Raw genomic sequence first — 27721 nt, forward strand, 5'->3', positions numbered from 1 at the left:
CGTGCTGCTGCTCCAGTTTCAACTGTTCTGCCTGCGGCTATGGAATCCTGACCTGTTCACCGAACGTGCTACCTGTCCCAGGCCTATTATTTGACCATGCTGGTCATTTATGAACATTTGAACATCTTGGCCATGTTCTGTTATAATCTCCACCCGGCACAGCCAGAAGAGGACTGGCCACCCCTCATAGCCTGGTTCCTCTCTAGGTTTCTTCCTAGGTTTTGGCCTTTCTAGGGAGTTTTTCCTAGCCAACGTGCTTCTACACCTGCATTGCTTGCTATTTGGGGTTTTAGGCTGGGTTTCTGTACTGCACTTTGAGATATCAGCTGATGTACGAAGGGCTATATAAATACATTTGATTTGATTTGATTTACTCAGACACCGTAGCTTGACTGAAAGAGAGGGAGCGAGATCGCTGGCCGTATTTGATGAGACTTCAGAAGGACTGAGAGAAGCTGGAAGGTGTAACAAAAACAAAGATGCAAAATTCCCGTTCTCTTATTTACCTCTTTTGTGAATGTCATATGTTATCTTTGAATCTCTATTTGTTTCATAGTCTTTTCAGTGATATTTCAGAGTCACATTCAGGGTTTTTTGGCGCACACTTGAGCACAAGGCTTGTCACATCTTAACACCACTTAATTGGTCGAATTACTGAGTAACATCTTTCATCAGTAGGATATTCACACTTACACAACTTCACAAATATTACTCATGTAACTAGTAAACACTACACCTGATGACGATGAAGACATAATCTAAGGTATACTCCTATATACAATGTGCTGGTCATCTATTAGAGAGTGTGGTATGTTTAAACACTAAGTCAATTTGGCAGGTGTTTGAGTGTGTATGTGGAGAGGTGGAGGTGTATTGGGACATGCAGCAATGCTGACAGCAGAGTGCATTTGGTAGAATTGGAAAATATAATGCGTGAGCTCATTGTGTCAACGTAGGAGAGATAGCATTTCCTCCACTCGCAGCAGATCCAGCCTGGACTGCTTTTTTTGTAGTATAGTCAACATCAAGTCTCTAGAGAGAGTGGTAACTGCCTAAAGAGAATAGTGCAAAGACTGCAGCCACAAAGCTGAGGTGGTAAAGATTGTCATTATCAAAACATTCCACTTCAGGCACTCACAATGAAGGAAAAATATTTTCTATGTTGAGTCACACTTCGGGATTAAGTCATTTACAGCAGGGTTCCCCAACTTCGGAATTTGGTCCGGAAGGTGGATTTATTTGGCCCCCCAAGTTTTCTTAGCAAAAATATACAGTATATTCTATATATCCTAAAGCAAGTGAGCACCCCTTCAAATGAGTGGATTTGGCTATTTTAGCCACACCCGTTGCTGACAGGTGTATAAAATTGAGCACAAAGCCATGCAATCTCCATAGACAAACAATGGCAGTCGAATGGCCTTACTGAAGAGCTCAGAGATGTTCAACGTGGCACCGTCATAGGATGCCACCTTTCCAACAAGTCAGTTTGTCAAATTTCTGCCCTGCTATGCCCCGGTCAACTATAAGTGTTGTTAGTGTGAAGTGGAAACGTCTAGGAGGAACAACAGCTCAGCCGCAAAGTGGTAGGCCACACAAGCTCTTAGAGTGGGGCCGCCGAGTGCTGAAGCACGTAGCGTGAACATAGTCTGTCCTAAGTTGCAACACTCACTACCGAGTTCCAAACAGCCTCTGGAAGCAACTTCAGCACAATAACTGTTCGTCGGGAGCTTCACTAAATGGGTTTCCATGGCCAAGCAGGCGCACAAAAGCCTAAGGTTACCATGCGCAATCCCTAACCTCAACCCCATCGAACACCTTTGGGATGAATTGAAATGCCGACTGCGGGCCAGCCGAACCGCCCAAAATCAGTGCCCAATCTCACATATGCTCTTGTGGCTGAATAGAAGCAAGTCCCCGCAGCAATGTTACAACATCTAGTGGAAAGCCTTCCCAGAAGAGTGGAGGCTGTTATAGCAGCAAAGGTGGGACCAACTCCATATTAATGCCCATGATTTTGGAATGAGATGTTCTTCAAGCAGGTGTCCACATACTTTTGGTCATGTAGGCCGTCATTGTAAATAAGTATTTGTTCTTAACTGACTTGCCTAGTTAAATAAAGGTTCAATAAAATGTAGTGTATATATATATTTATATTTTTAAAATCATTGCTGGCATACATTTTGGAAATCTGTTACCAATTATTCCCACGTATAATGGAGAGACACGTGATCGTATAAAATGTAATCAAGGTTTGAAATTATTATGTTTTAATAAAATATTATGTCTGTTTGGGCTTCTTGTGGTCAATTTGCGGTATACACATGATTTGTAATTATGTTCAGGGCCCCTGACCATCCGCTCAAGAAATAAATTAACCCTCGGCTGAATCTACTGTAGTTAATGATCCCTGATTTACAGGATTCAAAGGTCTAGATAAACACTACATACAGTGACTTCGGAAAGTATTCAGACCCCTTGACTTTTTCCACATTTTGTTATGTTACAGCCTTGTTCTAAAATTGATTAAAAAAATAAATCCCTCAGCAATCTGCACACAATACCCCATAATGACAAAGTGAAAACGTGTTTTTAGAAATGTATTACAATTAAAAACATAAATACCTTATTTACATAACAATTCACACCCTTTGAGACAATGAGACTTGAGATTGAGCTCAGGTACATCCTGTTTTCATTGATCATCCTTGAGATGTTTTTACAACTTGATTGGAGTCCACCTGTGGTAAATTCAATTGATTGGACATGATTTGGAAAGGCACACACCTGTTTATAAAAGGTCCCACAGTTGACAGAGCATGTCAGAGCAAAAACCAAGCCATTAGGTCGAAGGAAATGTCCGTAGAGCTCCAAGACAGGATTGTGTCGAGGCACAGATCTGGGGAAGGGTACCAGAACATTTCTGCAGTAAAGTTGAAGTTCCCCAAGAACACAATGGTCTCCATCATTCTTAAATGGAAGAATTTTGGAACCTCCAAGACTCTTCCGTCATTGTAAATAATAATTTGTGGAAATGGAATGGAAATAATAACATTTTAAAAAATAACCTTAAATCAGATGATGACGGACCATCAACCATCTCCAAATTGATCCCGTTCCAGAGTACAGGCCTCGGTGTAACGCTCATTCCTTCAACAATAAACGCGAATCCGACCATCATCCTTGGTGAGACAAAACTGCAACTCGTCAGTGAAGAGCACTTTTTGCCAGTCTTGTCTGGTCCAGCGACGGTGGATTTGTGCCAATTGGCGACGTTGTTGGCGGTGATGTTTGGTGAGGAACTGCCTTACAACAGGCCTTCAAGCCCTCAGTCCAGCCTCTCGCGGACAGTCTGAGCACTGATGGAGGGATTGGGCATTTCTGGTGTAACTCGGGCAGTTGTTGTTGCCATCCTGTACCTGTCCTGCAGGTGTGATGTTCGGATTTACCGATCCTGTGCAGGTGTTGTTACACGTGGTCTGCCACTGTGAGGACAATCAGATGTCCGTCCTGTCCCCCGTAGCTGTATTAGGCCTCTCACAGTACGGACATTGCAATTTATTTCCCTGGTCACATCTGTAGTCCATATGCCTCCTTGCAGCATGCCAATGGCACGGTCAACAAGATGAACAGGGACCCGGGGAATCTTAATTTTGGTGTTTTTCAGAGTCAGTAGACAGGCCTCTTTAGTGTCCTAAGTTTTCATAACTGTGACCTTAATTGCCTACCGTCTGTAAGCTGTTAGTGTCTTAATGACCGTTCCACAAGTCCATGTTCATTAATTGTTTATGGTTCATTGAACAAGCATGGGAAACAGTGTTTAAACCCTTTACAATGAAGAGCTGTGAAGTTATTTGGATTTTTACAAATTATCTTTGAAAGACAGGGTCCTGAAAAAGGATAGTTTCTTTTTTGCAGAGTTTATATGTAAAATGTATATGTAAAATGTATAGGTAAAATGTATGTAGCAAAAATATGTAGCAAAAAAGCTGTAAAGAAAAACTACAATATTAGTCCTCCGAAGAGGGGTTAAAAAAAATCACATTATTATTTTTATTTTTTTTAAATACAAAAAATGTGAACAAAAAATATAAATAAATAAAAAAATATATACAAATTGAAAAAAATGGCTGAGTAAAGGGGTTGAATACTTTTTTTTATTTGTAATACATTTGCTCAAAATTCTAAAAACCTGTTCTTGCATTGTCATTATGGTGTATTGTATGCAGATTGATGAGGGGGGGGAACAATTTCATCCATTTTAGAATAAGGCTGTAATGTAACAAATTTTGGGAAAAGTCATGGGGTCTGAATACTTTCCGAATGCACTGTAAATGTGGTGGCAGGTAGCTTAGGGGTTAGAGCTATTGGACTAGTAACCGAAAGGTTGGAAGATTGAATCACCAAGCTGACAAGATAAAAATCTGTCTTTCTGCCCCTGAACAAGGTAGTTAACCCACTGTTCCTAGGCCGTCATTGAAAATAAGAGTTTGTTCTTAACTGACTTGTCTAGTTAAATAAAGGTTAAAAAAATACATCGCAAATCATTTATCATAATCATGCTCCATAAAGAGTGATATAAAAGGGAACTACACCCATTTGCTTGTGAATGACTTCTGAAGCATCTACATTGGTCTTACAGGGGGTTATGAAGTTTATTTAAAGTGGTACCCAATGTTGATAAGCAGACTGAGTCTTCAAAATCTGAAAGACTGTCACATAACCACAGGTTTTCAGCAGGCTTTATCTTATTTGTTTGTTTGAGTGTTGTTGTTTTCTTCTCTCCTATCTCTGCAGCCTGCCTTACCAAGTAGCTGTAAGTGCTTTTGACTTCACCTGAATCTCATTCCAATCAATCTGGCAGATGCGTGTGGAGGCATTATGGAGGCCTTCTAGACCTGCTATGAGGTCGAAGCTGTCAGCACTTGTTTTCTGCCTCAGCCCAGTTTCAACCCTGCCACAACCCTGCCTCAACCCTGCCACAACCCTGCCTCAACCCTGCCACAAACTTGCCTCTGTCTCAGAGCTCCAACAACCAATCTCTGCTCTGGGGAGGCCTGCCTGCTGGGAGAAACAGGGGAAATTCCTAGAGTGTGGGGTGATTTGTGATTGCCTGAAAAAACAGGCAACACCAGGCTCGCCCTGACAAGGCCCGGAGTGCAAAGTGTGCTTCCAGTTCGTAAGAGTGATTCCACTGCTGCCTTCCACAGTGAAGACTCAATATATAAGAGCATACATTGACTACTCACTCTACTCACATAGAAAACATCTAGCACTAAACATAGTTTCCATTTCCATGTATTGATACTCTATTACCAAAAGCCTTTATTCTTTGTATTAAAAAATATAGCCTATGATAATATATCATTCAAAAATCCCTATGTCTACAGATATATAAGCAGCCAAAGATGACTTACCTGCAAATGCTGAGCAGCAGAACGCCAGGAGACACAGGGGTAAAATGGGTCTGTCTGGCATCATAATGCTGCAGTTATACTGTAGTAGAACTGGCCTACAGCTTATCCAGAAGAGGACAGGATGTATCCACTGGACGGCCTTCCTTCCTCCTGGTTCTTCACAAGGACAACCCTTCTTCCACCACACAGTCAGTCAGTAGAGAGAAACCTCACAGGATCTCCTGCTGCAAAGAACAGGAGTAGAGAGAGAGAGTGAGACAGAGAAACATGGTGGCTAACCGTTTAGCATGGCCAAATAGTAAGACATAGTGTAAGTTCCAAATGGCACCCTATTCCCTGCTTAGTGCACTACTTTTGACCGTAGCCCTATGGGCCCTGATCAAAAGTAGTACACTATATAGGGTTCCATTTGGGACGCAAAGTGGTAAGTACCAGAAGGGGCATTAGGATCTAGTTCCCTGTGGAATTGATGAGAAAAGACAGGAGAGAGGGGAGACAGCGCCTCGGAGACCAGGAGGATTAATCTCATAGGGCTAATTACCCATAACCATACCGGCCACCCACCTACCCCACCACAGCCCACGCACGGTCAGTCAAAGAGGGGTATCTGAGGGTTGAGGTATGGCTGGGTGGGTGGGTGGCCAGTGGGTGTGAAAACACTATTTTCTGAACATGTTATGGGGTGGGTGGGGTATTCACCCAGTTTAATTGAGATTGTTGGGAAAGACTGGATCCTCCAGCAGGGTCCGGGTTAAGCTGCTTAGTGCAAGTGGGGTCGATTTTGCTGCTAATCAGCATGACCATAGCTGAACTTTTTAACTTGACCAGGCTATAGACCACATACCCTGGTAGCCAACCTCCAAAACAGGGAACAGCACCATAAAACCCTTATGGTCTTAATTCATTCCATTCCTATTGCTTCCTCATCTTAACACAATAAAAATAAATACTCCAAAATCAATTAATGGAATCTAACAATGGATCATATAATGTACTGATAAAACATATTATCATTAATTAAAAACGTCTGTCTTTTTACCATTATGTTTAATTAAATGTTTATATATTGTAGTTAATTTTCAACCTTTTACAACTCAACGCTTTGATTTGTCAAAAAAAAAGTTATAACAACGCAACAACCCACGTCAAATCAGTCTTTAAAAAAAGGCATCAGAATTAGCCTGGTGGTCAATTCTGTTTGAGCTTTAGCCAACTGCTCTCTGTGTCCGTTTGTTGGCATGCCAAAGATGTGCATGGCTTGACAAAAACAGAAAAGTTGGCTACGGCACATACACTAGGGTACCAGGAGAGATAAAAAAAAATGCTTTGAATGTCATTTATCCGGGACATTTTTCAACATGGTGACAGGCTTTGTTGTTATTCAGTTATATTTTGGTGAAACTGTTTGTTTTTTCCAACAGATGATGGCCAGATTTTACTTTTTAGTTTTAAAGCTGCAATATGTAACTTTTTGAGTGACCTGACCAAATTCACATAGCAATGTAAATTATAGATGTGTCATTGTTATTGAAAGAAAGCCTAAGAAGCGGTAGGTCTGTTCTATGTGTGCTATTGTAGGCTCAGCCCTAATTGATGTGCTCTCTGACACCTGGAGTTGCATGGCAAATGGTCCAGGAGCACAAGGAAGACAAAGGACCATGCCAAAGGACTAGTCAATCCTTCCCCCCTCTGAGGGGTCAAAATTTATCTCTCTGTTATAGTATCCAGAGGACTGACTATTGAGTGTGATAGAATAATACTAAATGATCCATGTTCGGTATCGATCCAAAACGTGTTCACTGAGGATAACTCTGATGCTATCTATATGGATGTATGATCTCTGTGTTGTAACTTGTATCTGTACAGGGTGAACTCTAAATTACTCTCAAAGGAATTTTATTGTCCGTCTCATGGTCTCATTCCCCAGACAAACCTTTAAATGCTGTGACACCCTGTGGAGATTGGGCCTTGGTGGTCAGGTTACACTGTAAACTTGGTATCGTTTGATTGGTCAATGGTGGCTGGTCTTGGGTAGAAAAGTTACATTTCCATTCCATGGAGGAAGGTTGCATGATTCATTCTAATTTCCTAGGCTTCTCTTTGTTCATGATTTGCCATGTAAGGTAATCCATTCGTTGTACAATGTTAATTAAATATCTGCCTTTGTTACGGACAATTCTCAGACCAATTTTTGCTAGTCAACTACAACTCATTGCCTAATGCTTGCATATGTTTTAATTATCTTTATGGAGTCAGATAAACATTTTGAAAGGATAATTGCTTCGTCTTATTACGAGTCACATGTGAGGAATTTCTAGTATACACATATCCTACATGATAAACATTACAACCACTTCACTATTTCTATGCTTCCATTCTTAAGATTCATTTTGGTGTCTTTTACTTTCAGTTTTGTACAACAGCTTCAAACAGTTGAATGCAATATTTGTAGATGGAATAAATGGTTCTCGACACTATACTTGCTTATGTTGTCACAAACTGAAATTAGACAAACTATTCGAATTTTAGCAACCAGGAAATGGCGACACGATTTCTGCATAGTGCACCTTTAAAAGTCATATAGTGCACCTTTAAAAGACATTTAAATAATTTGTGGAATGATAAGTGAACAGTAAGCCTGCCTAAGTATCACTATCACAGCATTAGTCAGTGAGAACAGGGAAAGGGATTTTTCATAGCTCATTGAGTTGTTAGGATTACCCTACAAAAGCAAAGGATTCTCTGAACAATAGAGCAGTAATGCAGCACACACAGGAATGCACCACCACAGCATGGCCGTTCAGATTATGACCCCAGTGCAGAGAGTCCTGACAGGCCAGATGCCAGCCCTATTGTGGTGTATCTCTGTATGCTCTCACATTGTTGAGGGCCAACACGGAATATACTGTGCCCAGTCTTTCTCTATGTATTTTTAAAAATCTTTATTTAACTAGGCAAGTCAGTTAAAGAACAAATTCCTATTTACAATGGCAGCCTACTCCCAACAATGCTGGCTAATTGTGCACCACCCTATTGGACTCCCAATCAAAGACAGATATGATACAGCCTGGATTTGAACCAGGTATAGATATTGACACCTCTTGCACTGAGATGCAGTGCCTTAGACCACTACGCCACTCAGGAACCCAAATGTATTGCCTGTCAGGAGATGACATGATGTGACTGTTGTCATGACGTTGGACTGGGGGATAGGTTTATGACGGTCAAAAATACCTCTTCCCCCTTTTTTCTCTCCCTACCCAACTGAGGTTACATTTGCAAAACCCTTGGTTAACATAGAGATTCGGGGAACATCAGAAAGGGGGGGGTGTCAGTTCATGATGTCAGTTCAGTTGTCATCTGAGACATTCTCATCAATGATAAAATGACTTTATTTTCTTTAAATTTTACCTTTATTTAACTAGGCAAGTCAGTTAAGAACAAATTCCTATTTTCAATGACGGCCTAGGAACAGTGGGTAAACTGCCTGTTCAAGGGCAGAACGACAGATTTGTCAGCTCGGGGGTCCGAACTTGCAACCTTCCGGTTACTAGTCCAACGCTCTAACCACTAGGCTACTCTGCTGCCACATAAACTCTATAGTGGAAAGTCTACACATCAGAGTTATCGGATTCACATGAAATTGTTGTTCAATTTAAATGTTTGAATATGAAATTATTTGTGATGGGATGAAATGTGATTTTAGCTTCTAAAATGTGTGATGTGGGTTTTCATAAGATATTGCTGCTCACTCATCGGCCCGCCCATATGACGAAACTGAGGTTGTTATCTATGAAACACACCCCTTTTCTTCCTTCCTATATAAAGCATTGACGACAACATAACTTCCTGTTCCGGGAATGTAGGACGACGGTCCTATGTCAGAATGGTTCAGATAATAACTACAGAACGAAGCCAACATCAGCATGAGCTTTGGTTGTGAGTGGTGTGAACTTTGAACTCTTATTCACTCCAGAAGTGATATCTCCGAGCCGTTGAGTTAGCAACCACAGCTGCAAACGCAGGTTAGGAAGGAACAGACAGAGTATCCCGTCTACCACACAACAACGTTACTACAATGTATCCAATTGACCACCAGAGACATTCTTCAAAGGACAAACGACTCGGTTTGGCAACACGGCCTTCCATCTACCACCAACCTACTGAAGCGCAGCTCAGAGTAAATATTTATTGCATTTTCCTTTTCCAAATGGGCGGTAATTTAGAATGCATAAGATACTGTATTTACGATAACACAGCTTTTTCCCTTTGTTCCTCAGTCTCCCGCTCTTTCACTCAACCCATCCCCTTTTCCTTTGTGTAACAAGCTGTCATATCTGTTCCGCCCGCTAGGGACGTTTTCCTTTATGCCGTAATTTGTAATCAAGTTATGATTAATTGTGTGCATGTGAATTCTGTGTGATTAGTTAGGTATTTAGTAAATAAATAATTAAACCCAATTTTGTATTGCTGATTCAAATTGTTAGCCAAGAGTATACTCTGTAATCTAAGAATTTACCATTGTTCGATGATCCGGAAAGGATTTTAACATTTATGGAACTAGGCCGCACGTCTGGGTTAAGTCAACATTCAGAGCCCCCTTCTAGGAATCTAAAATAGAATGACGCTTTCATTTTGCCTCAGCCTGTATAAAATTGAAAAACAGATTACATAATATACCAAGTTATTGTACACATTTTTGGAGTGGTAGACAAGCATTATTGGGTGTGTGTGCTGAAAATTCCCTGCCTCCGTGTTGTTCGCTGACGTAGTCAGTGGGTAACGTAAGCGAATACATTTCTGTATGAGAGCCAAGAAAGCTAATTATAGAAATCTGAGAAATAGAGCGTTTCGCCAAACGCAGGGCTATTTCTGCCTGGCGCGTTTCAGATGAGGGTAGGCTAGGTCATTATTAATTTCTCGAGCGAGGACAAAAGGCCAGCCAATTGAAATTCAGGAGATAAGCTTGACCAGCGATATACAGTGGGGGAAAAAAGAATTTAGTCAGCCACCAATTGTGCAAGTTCTCCCACTTAAAAAGATGAGAGAGACCTGTAATTTTCATCATAGGTACACTTCAACTATGACAGACAAATGAGAGAGAAAAAAATCCAGAAAATCACATTGAAGGATTTTTTATGAATTTATTTGAAAATTATGGTGGAAAATAAGTATTTGGTCAATAACAAAAGTTTATCTCAATACTTTGTTATATACCCTTTGTTGGCAACGACAGAGGTCAAAGTCTTCACAAGGTTTTCACACACTGTTTCTGGTATTTTGGCCCATTCCTCCATGCAGATCTCCTCTAGAGCAGTGATGTTTTGGGGCTGTTGCTGGGCAACACGGACTTTCAAGATTTTCTATGGGGTTGAGATCTGGAGACTGGCTAAGCCACTCCAGGACCTTGAAATGCTTCTTACGAAGCCACTCCTTCGTTGCCCGGGCGGTGTGTTTGGGATCATTGTCATGCTGAAAGACCCAGCCACATTTCATCTTCAATGCCCTTGCTGATGGAAGGAGGTTTTCACTCAAAATCTCACGATACATGGCCCCATTCATTCTTTCCTTTACACGGATCAGTCGTCCTGGTCCCTTTGCAGAAAAACAGCCCCAAAGCATGATGTTTCCACCCCCATGCTTCACTGTAGGTATGGTGTTCTTTGGATGCAACTCAGCATTCTTTGTCCTCCAAACACGACAAGTTGAGTTTTTACCAAAAAGTTATATTTTGGTTTCATCTGACCATATGACATTCTCCCAATCTTCTTCTGGATCATCCAAATGCTCTCTAGCAAACTTCAGACGGGCCTGGACATGTACTGGCTTAAGCAGGGGGACACGTCTGGCACTGCAGGATTTGAGTCCCTGGCGGCGTAGTGTGTTACTGATGGTAGGCTTTGTTACTTTGGTCCCAGCTCTCTGCAGGTCATTCACTAGGTCCCCCCATGTGGTTCTGAGATTTTTGCTCACCGTTCCTGTGATCATTTTGACCCTACAGGGTGAGATCTTGTGTGGAGCCCCAGATCGAGGGAGATTATCAGTGGTCTTGTATGTCTTCCATTTCCTAATAATTGCTCCCACAGTTGATTTCTTCAAACCAAGCTGCTTACCTATTGCAGATTCAGTCTTCCCAGCCTGGTGCAGGTCTACAATTTTGTTTCTGGTGTCCTTTGACAGCTCTTTGGTCTTGGCCATAATGGAGTTTGGAGTGTGACTGTTTGAGGTTTTGGACAGGTGTCTTTTATACTGATAACAAGTTCAAACAAGTGCCATTAATACAGGTAAGGAGTGGAGGACAGAGGAGCCTCTTAAAGAAGAATTTACAGGTCTGTGAGAGACAGAAATCTTGCTTGTTTGTAGGTGACCAAATACATATTTTCCACCATAATTTGCAAATAAATTAATTAAAAATCCTACAATGTGATTTTCTGGATTTTTTTTCTCATTTTGTCTGTCATAGTGGAAGTGTACCTATGATACAAATTGCAGGCCTCTCTCATCTTTTTAAGTGTGAGAACTTGCACAATTGGTGGCTGACTAAATACTTTTTTCCCCACTGTATATCTCTGCTTCTCTCACAAGTAGACCAAGGCGCATTTCGTTGTTTGCCGCGCGTTCCGGTGAAAACATCGTCAGAAAACGCCGAAAAGGGTTTGAACATAATGCGTTATAAGTAAAACCTTTCCCTTGCCAAGGGAATCCTATGTGCTGCATTTTCAGGCACAACGGAGGGTTTAGCTTGCATGCTAAAGCTAACAAGGGAAAATACCCAGTTGGTTTTCTTGTGCTACATTGAAATTGTTCCACCTTGCGGAACAGAAATCCCGCCCCGGGTAGTTCCGTTTGATTTCAGCGTGTGAAATCATTGACCACTGACATGTGCCCAGTATATTCGTTCATGAAGAATTATTCAGGTCACACTCAAGTCATTACTTATGATATCCAGACGGATATCAATGTCTTATCCAATTGAACTAATAAGTGTAAATCTGGCTATTTACATTCTGAAATAGATATTTTAAATAATATCCAAATTGATGAGTTTTCTAAATAAGACATTGTAAACTTTTTCCAAACTAACCTAGATGAAGCAACTTCTCAGGTTAATTAAAGTGTAATTCCCAAATAGCCAATTCAGGTCTGATTTATCCTTAAATTGATCAAATTAGTACTGACAGAAGCCCCACCCCAGCGGGAAGCCCATGTGGTTTCAGCCTTAGGGAGAAGTGCGCCAGTGTTGAATGTTTCCAACATTTGATTTACTGTTTACACTTACGATATCCAATCAATGGAGATTGTATGGATTATTGTCTCATTCAATTTAATAAGTTAAATTGTTGAACATAACTTAATGTTCTTCCAATCAAATTAGATACTTTTAAACTTCTCATATTAACCTAGATGAAGCAACTTCTCAGGTTAATTAAAGTTTAATACCCAGATAGCCTACCCAGGTAGGTTTACTCATTGGCATTGATTAATTAATTCAATTTGCTTTTGCAAATTCATTCACGTCCAACTTCCACATTACTGATTCGGTACTGATGGTTTGTCCACATCTATAAACAGATTAAACTTTCCTTTGCAGCTTCCAATGAATTCCAAACCCAAACTTTGAAAAAAATAGAACATTTTTCCTCTAAATGTTTCTAATAATGTGCAAGCTATCAAAGGAGGTGGTCACCACTCCTCCGCTAATTAGTGAATCTCCACCCATAAAAGGATTGATCTCTGACCTCAGCAGCGATACCAACCCTAATTATGCCAGTAGCGAAAAAACAGCTGAAATTGCGAACGCTCTCCAAAACCAACCATCAAACACAGGCTTTGTGACGGTTCTCCTCACTTTTGCACTGATGTATCACCATAAAAATGTGGCATCGGTCCAATACCACAGTGCACAGCTTAAGCACATGCCAGACATGGCTAACATGAGGGGACAGGTGGAGAGAACTGAGCAACTATTGACAAAAGCAGGAAATGACAACATTCTGCTAGTCGAGGAACTGCGTTTGAAATCTGAACAATTAAAAGTAATTGCAGATACTTATGACGATGAATGAGCACAAACTCTTCAACAAAATCATTGTCTCCAGGAACAACTCGATTTAGCCTAAACTAAATACGATGTAGTTCACTCCAAACTAGATAAATCTGTTGAGTTATCTACAAACAGGAGCGTGCAATTTGATAACATGCAGGCAGTTTTGTTAAACATTACTCAGAGTAACACTGTTCTACTCAAAATTCTGCAGACCAAAGACAATCAATTGATGGAAACAATGACTAAGTTGGATGACAAATCAGCAGGACTCATTGAAGTCGCTGAACAAATTAATGATGAGAGAACTCGGGTGATGAAGATGGAAATCTTGATTTCTAAGCAAGAGGAAGAAATCTCATCACTGAATCTCTCGCTCCGTACTCAAGATCTCTATTTGCAAACCATGACAGATAAGTTTGAGACCGAAAGGAGCAAGGGCGACACTCACGTGTCCAAAATCAGTACTCTAAGCGCTCAAGTGGACTCTGCAATGCAGCAGAATACCACCCTTAGGTACCATCTGGAGGAAATCCAGAATGGTCACGTTCTACAGCGTGACTATTCATCCAAGCAACCGGAGCCCAGTACTCAAAGGAGTGAAGACGATAGGTTTCAGACAGTGCCTCCATCAAGTATCCCCCGGTCTTCTCCTCTTGGCCATTCGGCACTGAGTAATATGGCACCTCTTGGCCAACAAAGACAAAGCTTGGCTTCTCCTCTTGGCCTTTCGGCCCCACTTTCCCCACGGGATGAAGCCAACCCTCTCCGCCCGCTTGACGAGGAATACCTTGACAAACTCGTCAAGAATTTCCCCACCTTTGACCCCGTTACAGGTCAGCAAAACGATACTGAGGCATTCCTAGCTGACATAGAGGACGTGTTGGATGGCTACCCGAACGCTACGACTTCTGACAGGGTTTACCTGTCGAATAGACACGTGACGAGGTTCATTCATCTACAACAGCAACACGTGCTAAATGACGACGCTAAACTTGCCACAGCTTTGAAATTAGAATTCAGTGCTTCTGCAACTCGCAAACACGATAGCTCACTGGCAAACACGGTCAAACAAGCTCGGAATGAACACCTACAAGCTTACTATCATAGGCTTCGTTCAGCTTACTTTGCCCTACTCACTGAAACAGGCATGGAAGACCTGTTACCATTTAAACAAATGTTCCTGTCAAACATGTATCCCACCTTCATTACCTACTTGGGCCCTGCAGCCCACGTTGGCTTGCCTATCTTACAACTCAGAGAGCTTGCAAGCACAGCTTTTGAGGCATCAAAAGCTCGCAACTCTAAGAGCCCTGAACACTCGGTTTTGAAGTTTGACCAGGAGCACTCACTGCAGTTAGAGGGTGCATTATCAGGTATTGGAGCGTTAAGAGATGACGCACAACAGTTTCTACCACGAAACCATGATTCCAATAACCTCTGCATTCAAAATAACTGTAAAGTACGCCACCATCAAAACGACTACCGCTACAATCGACCTGTTCACTACGTTCCTGCACCCAACCCAGACAAAGTGTCAGAGCACAAGGGTAACAAAAGGTTGAAGGATGATCCAAACGTAGACCAATGTTCTCCAGAAGTTCCACTACATGAAGAACTAAAGCGAGAAATATTTGAGAAAATGGTAAAAGATAAGTCACAAAGACTAGGCGGGGAATTACTGGACACCAGGTCCGCAGGAATTAACACCCATAGAAAGGACGTTAAAATTCAAATCTCTCCCGCTCAAGTCTTCAAGTCTCCAGATCTTAACCCCATAGAAAATATTGGAGCATTTGGATGATCCAGAAGAAGATTGGGAGAATGTCATATGGTCAAATGAAACCAAAATAAAACTTTTTGGTAAAAACTCAACTCATCGCAGATGGGTGCAGGCTATCAGATAATAGCTTCTTATGCTTTCGCCGAAAAGCATTTTTGAAATCTGACATGTTGGCTGGATTCACAATGAGTGTAGCTTTAATTGAGTATCTTACATGTGTGATTTAATGAAAGTTTGAATTTTATAGTATTTTCTTTGAATCTCGTGCTCTGCATTTCCCCTGGCAATTGGCCAGTTGAGACGCTAGCGTCTCCACTATCCATAAGTGGTTTTAACTTGTCATGCGCTAATTGATTCGAGTGCGACAATATCGCTCATCTCTCAAACATTGTTTGATGATCTAAAAAGGGCTTTGAAGCCAACTAAACATTGGTTAAAAGTGGAACGATGTGACACTACACGTCGAGGGGTCACTCAGACAACCTCGCCTCTCACATTGAGAGTCATGCTGAAACTACACTTCCAGGACGTATCGCTTATCCACCCTGTGTATGTTACCAGCCTCGAAACTGTACCCCTGCTACTTGGAGCAGGCTTGATGGATCGGTTACTCCCATTGATGGATTGGAAAACCAACCAGGTATGGTCACAGGCTATAGTGCCTTCTCCACAGACCACACTGTCTCCCCCTAACGCTAGCTGCAATGCAGTCATTCACGAGGGGTATCTGTCAAAAGCACCCCTTGGGAAAAAAACATTTAGAAACCTCTTGGGGCAGAATCCGTTCCAAGGAGATATTACGATATCTCGACACATTCCATCAACCAATCTGATTGACCATTCTTGTTATGATTTCGAGCCAGCTGTCTCTGTGAATGAGCAACTTCCCTCCTCCTTGCAGTCGTGCAATACTGTAGTTGAGATGAACTTCTCTTGCCCTTCAGACACTTCCGCAAACACTGCAGCTGTCTCAGCAAGAAAAACATCGATGTGCAGAGTATACTCTGCTTCCGATGACACACCTTACGCTTTGTGGGGGACTGTCAACCCTTACAATGACACTAATGGCGTCAGTCCAGTAACTGACCCGATGACTCCCACTGGTGAAACACTTTGCGATATCACAGACTGATATCCTCATCTCAGTTTGCAGGTACTGAAGAGGTTGCCACACGCGGACGTGGTGGTGACTGACAGACCTCGACAGCCACTGAGGGTGTTGAAGCACAACACCAGGAGATTTGTTTGAAAGGTTACAGCCACTCTCATAATAACGCGGCCACTGACAACTCGTACATAGGGTCCGAGTACATGCGCCTCGCATACGAACACAACCCACTGGTGGGGGGGGGGTACCGAGACACAAAGGGGGGAATAGTAGCCCAGACCCATGATGAGCCTTATCGAGGGGGGGGGGTCAAGACTACGGACAACACCGTACGAGGCCGCCAGAGCATAAATCAAATCTAGTTGTAAACTCCCCTTTGAGAACAGTAAGGAGCAGACAGGCCCCTAGACGGAGAATATCTTAGAGCACATCTAAGATAGTACTAAGGTGTACCACACTGGTCGTAAAGGAAGTCCAGTGGACTTGTCCACCTCCAAAACAAATGGCAACAATAATAATTCCTTGCCATGTGTAGTAGTCACTACAAGACAACTAGTAGAATACTCTAATCATGTATTCCTGTAGGATAATATTTCAGAATAAATCGGTAGGACAACTGGACCCCTTGAGTACCAGTACCAATACCACATTCAGTCCAGCAACACTCAGTAAGAGGATTAGCAACCTCACAAGTTAAATTGCTATTGATAATAGCAACATAGGAGTCACTCAGAGTGCAGCACGGGGAAGGGAATCTCCATTGCACTCTTCCAATGGTTAACACACGCCACTAATAAAAAGAACTCTCCGTTCAGGAGAAAAGTTATTAGAGTCATGAACCACGATCACACCACATACGACTGGTCTAATACTTAGAGTACTTCCGTCATGAGGTTAGCTCATCCGTGGATAACATAGCTATGAAGTAGACTTCTTCATACCTACCTCCACTACAATAGTGGAAGACAGTGACTGGTAGTAAAACTACTACAGACTCCCTCGACACCAATTCTGACTGACCTCCAGGCATCCACCTGAAAATTACCTGACTACGTCAGACTCATTCTGAACAAGTGGTAATCTGCCAGGATACTTGGTTTCCTTCCCTTGACATGTGTGCTTGCGTAAGCATAAACGCACATGCACAACGGAACATCCAATTAGGATTTATGCTAGGATCACTTAAGGATCCGAGCAAAATACCAGCCTTAGTAAAGTTGAACATTTATTTTGAGGCCTTTAACTCTACAGCTATTGCACACACTAGTTTTCTTCTCAGCAGTCCATAGGTCATCCCTGTAGACTGCCCAAAACTAGTGCCTTACAGCTGTAGACTTATCATATAGTTATTAACTTAGGATAGAACCCTAAGCAACACCCCGCAAATTAGGAAAGCCCTGGATATGACATTAGACAATGCCAGGATAGGGTCATTTTGCCAAGACCATGGACGTAGATAGAATACAGTCCAACGAGATGATTAAGGGGGCAAAACTATATTTTGTTTTGTTTATGCTTTCATTGATTTTGTTTCATTTTCTTGGGCACATAGAACGTGATAGAGCCATAAACAACTTTCCCATACAACCATCAGTTAGTTCCACAACGCCGCTCATTTGGGAGGAAATTTAATTTTATGAGTGTGTGTGCGTTGTTAACATCTGCCTAAGTTACTGCCCAGATCTTCCAGTCTGGACGACCAGACGACGGGTCCCAATCAGGACATCTGCTGCCGAGCCATGGAGCGGACTTCTTCATTTGCAGACACCCTACCCGGGTCGACCACCAGAGGGGGGACTGCAACGGCGATCCCAATCTGGACATCCGCTGCCGAGCCATGGAGCGGACTTCTTCATTTGCAGACACCCTAGATGGGGACCACAAAGATGGTCCACAACCAGGGCAACCCACGGTCATTTTTATGTTGGTTTGCAACATGCAGGTTAATCGCAAGATTGAACCCAACATGGGGGGACTGTCATGACGTTGCCTGGGGGATAGGTTTATGACAGTCATAAATACCTCTTCCCCCCTTTTTCCTCTCTCTACCCTACTGAGGTTACATTTGCAAAACCCTTGGTTAACATAAAGATTCGGGGAACATCAGAAGGTGGGGGGAAATGAACTATATTCTGATAATCCGAACAATTGAACATATGCGGTGGTACTTAATGAATATGATGTCAGTTCGGTTGTCATCTGAGACATTCTCATCAATGATAAGATGACATAAACTCTACAGTGGAAAGTATACACATCAGAGTTATCGGATTCACATGGATTTGTTGTTCAATTTAAATGTTTGAATATGAAATTATTTGTGATGGGATGAAATGTGATTTTAGCTTCTAAAATGTGAGATGTGGGTTTTCATAAGATATTGCTGCTCACTCAGTGGCCCGCCCACGTGAAGAGACTGAGGTTGTAAACTATGAAACATACCCCTTTTCTCCCTTCCTATATAAAGCCTTGATGACAACATAACTTACTGTTCCAGGAATGTAGGACGATGGTCCTATGTCAGAATGGTTCAGATAACAACTACAGAACGAAGCCAACATCAGCGTGAGCTGATTGACCTGGCTGTGTGTTTTGGGTCATTGTCATGCTGGAAGACCCAGCAACAACCCACCTTCAATGCTCTTACTGAGGCAGTCGTCCTGTCCCCTTTGCAGAAAAGCATCCCCAAAGAACGATGTTTCCACTTCCATGCTTCACGGTTGGGATGCTGTTCTTGGGGTTGTACTCATTCTTCTTCTTCCTCCAAACACGGCGAGTGGAGTTTAGACCAAAAAGCTCTATATTTGTCTCATCAGACCACATGACCTTCTCCCATTCCACCTCTGGATCATCCAGATGGTCATTGGCAAACTTCAGACGGGCCTGGACATGCGCTGGCTTGAGCAGGGGGACCTTGCGTGCGCTGCAGGATTTTAATCCATGATGGCGTAGTGTGTTACTAATGGTTTTCTTTGAGACTGTGGTCCCAGCTCTCTTCAGGTCATTTACCGGGTCCTGTCGTGTAGTTCTGGCCTGATCCCTCACCTTCCTCATGATCATTGATGCCCCACGAGGTGAGATCTTGCATGGAGCCCCAGACCGAGGGTGATTGACCATCATCTTGAACTTCTTCCATTTTCTAATAATTGTGCCAACAGTTGTTGCTTTCTCACCAAGCTGCTTGACTATTGTCCTGTAGCCCATCCCAGCCTTGTGTAGGTCTACAATTTTATCCCTGATGTCCTTACACAGCTCTCTGGTCTTGGCCATTGTGGAGAGGTTGGAGTCTATTTGATTGAGTTTGTGGATAGGTGTCTTTTATACAGGTAATGAGTTCAAACAGGTGCAGTTAATACAGGTAATAAGTGGAGAAGAGGAGGGCTTCTTAAAGAAAAACTAACAGGTCTGTGAGAGCAGGAATTCTTACTGGTTGGTAGGTGATCAAATACTTATGCCATGCTATAAAATGCAAATTAATTACATAAAAATCAATGTGATGATATCTGGATTTTTGTGTTAGATTCCGTCTCTCACAGTTGAAGTGTACCTATGATAAAAATTACCGACCTCTACATGCTTTGTAAGTAGGAAAACCTGCAAAATCGGCAGTGTATCAAATACTTGTTCTCCCCACTGTACCTGCTGGAGCACGTGCTACGGGTGGGTGTTGTTATTGTGACCAGTGAGCTGAGGTAAGGTGGAACTTTACCTAGCAAAGACTTATAGACGACCTGGAGCCAGTGGGTCTGGCGACGAATATGTAGTGAGGGCTAGCCGACGAGAGCATACAGGTCGCAGTGGTGGGTGGTATATGGGGCTTTGGTGTTAAAACAGATGGCACTGTGATAGACTGCATCCAGTTTGCTGAGTAGAGTGCTCAAGGCTATTTTGTAAATGAGGTGCTTTGCAGTGCTCTGAAGCATGGAGTGGATAGAGGCCTAAGAGATGGAAGGAGAGCTAAGGTGCATCGACAGAGGAGGGCTAAGGTGCATCGACAGAGGGAGCCGAGGGCTGATGAGAACTGAGGAGGGCTAAGGTGCATCACTGAGCTCCACAGTGCAAACAGCTGCTGGAACAAAGGGCCTTTCAGGCCCTGGCAGCTGTGTGGACTGGAAAGTCGTTTTGGATGATCACGACAAATATTACACTGCAGCTCGCGGGGCTAGTGCCATCTCTTTTTGATTTGTTGGACCCTTTCCCAATGCCCCCCTTCCCCTTTCATAAGTGGAGGTAAACTCTATCCCTCCACTCTCCACTATAGGGCAAATTCCATATCAAAGGGAAGCTAAATGACATGATATAATTCAGAGCGTTCAGGCCAGAGCCAAACTGTGTTGCGACCACACAGAGCACAGAGTGGAAACCGGTTGTGGTCTTGAGCAAGAAGAGTGAAATGAGAGAAAGTGCTGAAGTGTTTTTGCTTCCTTCCGGAGTTTAGATTGATGGTTGAGACACAGTGGGTTCAGAAGCACGTTCATTAGGCCTAATTGTTTCCAGGAGACAAAAAGAACTGGCCTAGCCTATCATGAAAGTGTCAAATCAACCAGTCTAATGGTTATTGCATCGGTCTGGACTATGGATTCAAACCAATGACTGTTTACATTATGAATGGACAAAGCCTTCGATCACGTGACACCATGAATTCCTATGTTTATTTTATTTATTTAACAAGGCAAGTCAGTTAAGAACAAATTCTTATTTATAATGGCGGCCTACCAAAGGGCAAAATTCCTCCCGTGGGGACGGGGGCTGGGATTTAAAAAAAATCAAAAATCTAATTTTTAAAATATAGGACAAAACACATCACGTCAATAGAGACAACACAACACTAAATAAAGAGAGACCTAACACAAAAACATAGCATGGCAGCAACATGACAACACAACATGGTAGCAGCACAACATGGTTGCAGCACAAAACATGGTACAAACATTATTGGGCACAGACAACAGCACAAAGGGCAAGAAGGTAGAGGCAACAATTCATCACGCAAAGCAACCACAACTGTCAGTAAGAGTGTTCATGATTGAGTCTTTCAATTAAGAAATGGAGATAAAACTGTTCAGTTGAGTGTTTGTTGCAGCTCGATCCAATTGCTAGCTGCAGCAAACTGAAAAGACGAGCGACCAGAGATGTGTGTGCTTTGAGGACCTTTCACAGAATGTGACTTGCAGAACGGGTGTTGTACGTGGAGGATGAGGGCTGCAGTAGATATCTCAGATAGGGGGGAGTGAGGCCTAAGAGGGTTTTATAAATAAGCATCAACCAGTGGGTCTTGCGACGGGTAGGTATACAGAGATAGATAGTAAACGGAGAGTATAGAGTGCAGTGACTTGTCCTATTAGGAGCATTGGTGGCAAATCTGAAGGCCGAATGGTAAAGAACATCTTGCCGCTCGAGAGCATCCTTACCTGCTGATCTATAAATTACATCTCCGTAATCTAGCATGGGTAGGATGGTCGTCTGAATCAGGGTTAGTTTGGCAGCTGGGGTGAAAGAGGAGCGATTACGATAGAGGAAACCAAATCTAGATTTAACTTTAGCCTGCAGCTTTGATATGTGCTGAGAGAAGGACAGTGTACCGTCTAGCCATACTCCCAAGTACTTGTATGAGGTGACTACCTCAAGCTCTAAAGCCTCAGAGGTAGTAATCACACCTGTAGGGAGAGGGGTATTCTTCCAAACCACATGACCTTTGTTTTGGAGGTGTTGCGAACAAGGTTAAGGCTATGTGAAGACTCAATAGCGCATTGAAGCCAAATTAAGTCAGTTAAGATGGCATCTCGTGGAGACATAACATGCGCAGTTTGAGCTACTCCAGGAAGTGGCTTTGCAGGCTAGCTAGGAGATGAGGAAAGACTGACTGCATCGCTTCTTGTTTTTATAAGAAACATTAATGTGTTGGAAATTCCACATTGTTTTCATAGTCAACTTACACAAAGCACTGACACACACACACTTACCCCACCAGAAATGCCACCAGTAGGCTGGACACATGAACTTTAAAAAAAACGTTTTTTTCTGATAAAAACTAGTTCATTGCATCTGCCGTGGAGCCCAGTCTCATAATATTACCATCTGTCCCAACTGCTTGCCGTAGTTTTGAAGTAATCACGAAAAAACTGGCTTTATTTTAAGGCATTTTTCACTCTGCCAGCTCATATTAGTTCTATTGAGGTTTAGGTTCCAAAAAACAAATAAAGCACTTTTGTGTGTATATACTAACATGTGTATCTACTGATTTTTCCATTCACTAAAATGGGGGATCCTGTTTGCTGCTAACAATGCCTACAGTACCACGGTCGGCCTTGAACTACCGCAACTTCAATGAGTCGCTCTCCTGATTCAAACTGATGCAAGAAACTGACTGACTTTTTGTTGCTGCAACAGTAGGATCACCTCATGTGACTTCTCTTTTAACTCTAGCCGTCCGTCCAAGCAGAGCTTCCATTTCACTCCAAGCTGGTCTGGAAAACCCATTAGAGACACTGCAGACCCCAGACTGAACATAATAAGTAGCTATTAGGTACTCTACTCTATTGCAGCGTAGGAGGGACCGTAAATGCAACATGGTTTCCAAAGCGCAGCAGCCTTATCCTGAATCCAGGAAACCAGGCAGAATCGTTTACTTAAGCAAAAAGGCACGAGGGGTGTGGTATATGGCCAATATGCCACGGCTAAGGGCTGTTCTTAGGCACAACGCATCGCAGAGTGCCTGGACACAGCCCTTAACCGTGGTATATTGGCCATATACCACAAAACCCTGAGGTGCCTTATTGCTATTATAAACTGAGCAGTAAAAATAAATGTTTTGTCATTCCCATGGTATACGGTCTAGTATAGCACGGCTGTCAGCCAATCAGCTTTCAGGGCTTAAGATAAACTGAGATTAATTAATTTAGTACTGTGGTTGTATGTAGCAAGCATCTAGGAGTAGGAGTGCTGATCTAGGATTAGTCCTAAAGGCAATTGTAATCTAAAAGGCAAAACTGATTCTAGCACTCCTACACTGAGACACTTGATACATATGGCCCCTAGTCACATCTAATGCAAAATTATTACAATTATTAATCAAAAGTGTTAAAAAGGGTTATTAATATACAGTGGGGCAAAAAAGTATTTGGTCAGCCACCAATTGTGCAAGTTCTCCCACTTAAAAAGATGAGAGAGGCCTTTAATTTTCATCATGATGAATATGATGAAAATTACAGGCCTCTCTCATCTTTTTAAGTGGGAGAACTTGCACAATTGGTGGCTGACTAAATACTTTTTTTGCCCCACAGTAAGTCCCTCCTATCTAACAAAGGGAAAGGTTGTCTAATGAAAGATGTCCAGTGTTGGCCGCAAACCACCCAGAGACCAGTGACTTGCATGCTCCGCTACTCTTACGTCGGCTCAAGTATAAATCACCTATTAAATGCAGCTAATGTGTCTGAATGAGCGTCTCCAACCACCTCATCTCAGTTCCTTAGTCCATCTGGACAACTACCCATCCAGAATATGAGTTCTGTTTTTGCAATAGGACATTGAGAAGCTTCATAACCTAAAATGACACTAATCTGGCTGCTCTCATTTCAATAGTTCACTGAATGAAGTACACTCTTAGAAAAAAAAGGTGCTATCTTGAACCTAAAACGGTTCTGCTGTTGTAATTATAAGAACACTTTTTGGTTCCAGGTAGAACCCTTTTGGTTCCAGGTATAACCCTTTTGGGTTCTATGTAAAACCCTTTCCACAGAGGGTTCTACATGGAACCAAAAAGGGTTATTCTATGGGGACAGCTGAAGAACACTTATGGAACCATTTTTTCTAAGAGTCCAGGCTGGCCTCCCGAGTAGCGCAGTGGTCTAGAGATCCTGGTTCGAGTCCAGGCTCTGTCACATCCAGCCGCGACCGGGTGACCCAAGGGGTGGCGCACAATTGGCCCAGCGACGTCCAGGTTAGGGGAGGGTTTGGCCGGCAGGGATGTCCTTGTCCCATTGCGCACTAGTGACTCGTGTGGCGGACTGGGTGCATTGCACGCTGATACGGTCGCCAGGTGTAGGGTGTTTCCTCCAACACATTGGCGCGGCTGGCTTCCGGGTTAAGTGGGCATTGTGTCAAGAAGTAGTGCGGCTTGGCTGGGTTGTGTTTCGGAGGATGCACAGCTCTCCCGAGTCAATAAGAGAGTTGCAGCGATGGGACAAGACTGTAACTACCAATTGGATACCATGAAATTGGGGAGAAAAAGGGTCAAATAATATTTTAAAAATAATAAGAATAATACATTTTTAAAAAGAGTGTAGGCTGGATGTTCAGTCTAAACAAAGTTATGTTTCTCAACTGCATAAGACACCGATGATGCAGAGTAACTACTGTTGTTTATAATAAACAATGTGCTTGTCCAGAAGAGACTAATCTTCCCTCCCCACATCTTCTCTTGTGGAAGTGAGACGCCACGTGTCAATGCAAGGGATGCACACTAGGGATGCATGTATTGACTAGCTGTCTCTCTCTCTCTGTCTGTGTGTGTGCGTGCATGCCTGTGTGCATGCCTGTGTGGTGTACTCCTGTGTGGCTCAGTTGGTAGAGCATGGCACTTGCAATGCCAGGGTTGTGGGGTCAAACCCTGAGGGGAACCAGTACAAAACTGTATGTACTCACTACTAAGTTGGAATGTGTGTGTGTACGAACACATACTGATTACTTAATATAGTGACCGGGACTGACAAGCTACACCCTCTCCCCAATCATATGTTCACTGACCCCTGAGTAAGTCAATCCATATGCACACTCAAACACAGAGCCAAACTCTCTGCTCATACACTTGAATGTCATCAGCATGTGTGATCTATATGAGTGAGTCACAACAACTGAGTACAAATCAACATGCATATTCCCTGGTCCTGCTTTTCTTTCTCTCTGAGTCAGTTCACTGATATTGAGACTGAGGGCATGCTTAGGTTTGATTTGATATCATGCTCAGCCTCACCTTATGTGTTTTATTCACCTCACCTAAGGCATGAGTTTCAGGTCCCTCACCCGTCTCCCTACTTCTGACACCATGGAATAGGTACAAGCCCTTACCTCGGCTACTAAACACAGGCACAAGACCAGATATCAAATGTATAGCTATTAAAAATGTGCACAACACTACAGCTGCCATCAAGCTTAACATAGCCTATCATGCCCCAGACTCTGCCTACCTTGCCCTACAAGGCTGCCAAACAACAATCCTCCTAGGAAATCTCTAAAGCAAGTATTTAGAAAGCAATTCAAATAGCTTTCTGACACAGAACTCGATCTGTAATCTAAAGCTTTTTTTCAGCTCATGTTTTATAACTACATTAATACATCTACTTTTACCAAGTCAATAACAGTATTATAATGCATCAAAGGTTTCTGAAAACGGCTCCTAAAATGACAGAATTGCAGAACTAAATCTGCAAAAATTACAGAGACCTCAAACTAAAGGAAGATAGGTGCATACTGCAAATGTATAAATCATTATGGTAAGAAGCAAATGCCCATCCTTTCAGAAATTGCTGTAGACAGTTTGGTATCATGCTTTGCTTTCACATCAGTGATGGCACACTGGAACACAACTTGAAGTTGTTTAAGGCAGAGATACAAAACAAAATCATACAGCAAAGTGATGTTCAGCACTAAGGTGTGATATGTGGTTATGGCAGGTCAGTTGTGTAATGATAAAGTTCCTTCCCACCAGTGATCCTCTGACCATGTTGTCTACATCAGGTTGCACAAATAAATAGCCTAATACATAAGCCTGCATTACTATGTTTACTATTTACAATGTTATAATAAATTATTGAAATCAATTATCCAATGTGATTATTTATTGATTTAGTTAGTTATAAACCAGTTGCATATTAAAAGCAACAATGCTGACACTAATTGAGGCGTGATGGGTAACTGTAGGTGTGCGCAAGGACCATGCAACTGGCCATGCGTGTTTGGTTTTGAGAGCTTGACAGCTTCAATATACTCAGAATCGTACGATTGCAAATAGCTTTTGGGATAGTTGTTCAGTCAGGAAAGCATAGGACGTCATTAAAGTTGATAAGAGGGAAAACAAAATGCTGAAGTTCATCACGGTTTATCCGAAGAACTATTGTGTGTGCATTGGAAGAACATGTCAAAACAAAAGCCAATGCACGTTTTGTTTGTTCTGTCACTTGCAACAATACAGCCTATCACAGAATATCAGACATATTCTGCTGGCCGGCAGGGATGTTCATATTCTGTGCCCTATTTTGCATCCTTGCAGTGCGGGGTTGTGAGCAGGGGACACAGCAATTATTTATCCCAGAGATGTTCAGTAAAACATGCAGATGATAAACACATAAATTATTTTCATAAAACAATTACTATGTAGGCCTAATGTAACTTTTCTATCTGTACGCTAGTATAACATGTTTCACAACGTTTAACGCTTAAAGAAGAACTCTGACGTACCATGCAGAATATCCAGGAATCTCAAAGTAAACTTTGTTGTAAATTGTAGCTTGCTTGCCTTGCAGTGGTTCGAATGGATGCGATATGTATCCTTTCCTGGAAAACCCCCTCCGCGTCCTTGGAAAACAACGTTAGATGTCAGGTTACAGAATTTGCCGAGTTTATGAATAGTGAGTCCACTACTATTGCTTAAACGTTTAAATACCTATCTCCGTTTTCACGAGGCACTTCATTTTGAGGGTTGGTCTTGTGGTGGGAGGAGGCTGCGAGGTAAACTAGCTAGCTACATAAATCAACAGATTGGTTTTCATTGGAGAAGAGCAGACAGTTGCTGCTGTCTTTCCAGTGAAAGTATAATTATGGTTCAAACAGATTGCACATTACGACTTTAGGCAAACACAGTATAGGCTAATTGAACTATGAAAATAATTAAATAGTATTGTTATTATTGGGTTTAATAATGATTAATAAGTCATATTAAAATGATAATGTTTGGTTCTCTTTATAAGCAGCATTTTCCAATGTTGTTATCGTTGTTTTATTTTTTTAAACTCAACACATAATAAGTCATTAGTTGTAATGACTTCCCCCTCAGGAAGTTGAAAAGGTTTGGCATGGGCTCTCAAATCCTCAAAAAGTTATACAGCTGTGGTATGGCAACAGCACCGCCCTCGGCTGCATGGCCCTACAGAGGCTGGTGCGGACAGCCCAGTCTGTAACTTTCTCACTCACATATAAGTGAACTTGTCTCAAAACTTTTGGTCCCCTAAAATAGGGGACTTTGTACAAAATGTGCTGTAATTTTGAAACCTTTCACCTGATATGGATGACAATACCCACAAATTAAAGCTGACAGTCTGCACTTTAACCTCATAGTCATAGTATCATTTCAAATCCAAAGTGCTGGAGTATCGAGC

The 27721-nt window shown here is 42.3% G+C and overlaps 1 protein-coding gene across 2 annotated transcripts in view; it reads right to left on the bottom strand.

The window, feature by feature from the left end:
* LOC135513056 (transforming growth factor beta receptor type 3-like) overlaps nucleotides 1-27089 on the bottom strand; it is a 166616-nt gene extending 139527 nt beyond the window's left edge. The window contains exons 1-3 of one of the 2 annotated variants that reach the window (XM_064935716.1): nucleotides 27010-27089; nucleotides 26805-26921; nucleotides 5415-5638 (exon numbers count right to left, since the gene is read on the bottom strand). In XM_064935716.1, coding sequence (XP_064791788.1) covers nucleotides 5415-5478 — 64 coding nt within the window. In that variant the 5' untranslated portion in view covers nucleotides 5479-5638; nucleotides 26805-26921; nucleotides 27010-27089. Of the gene's footprint in view, nucleotides 1-5414; nucleotides 5639-26804 lie in introns of both variants that reach the window. The other variant, XM_064935715.1, reaches the window with a different exon arrangement.
* Between the last annotated feature and the right edge of the window lie 632 nt (nucleotides 27090-27721).

Source organism: Oncorhynchus masou, chromosome 24, assembly GCF_036934945.1.
Source record: "Oncorhynchus masou masou isolate Uvic2021 chromosome 24, UVic_Omas_1.1, whole genome shotgun sequence".
Classification (NCBI taxonomy): domain Eukaryota; kingdom Metazoa; phylum Chordata; class Actinopteri; order Salmoniformes; family Salmonidae; genus Oncorhynchus; species Oncorhynchus masou.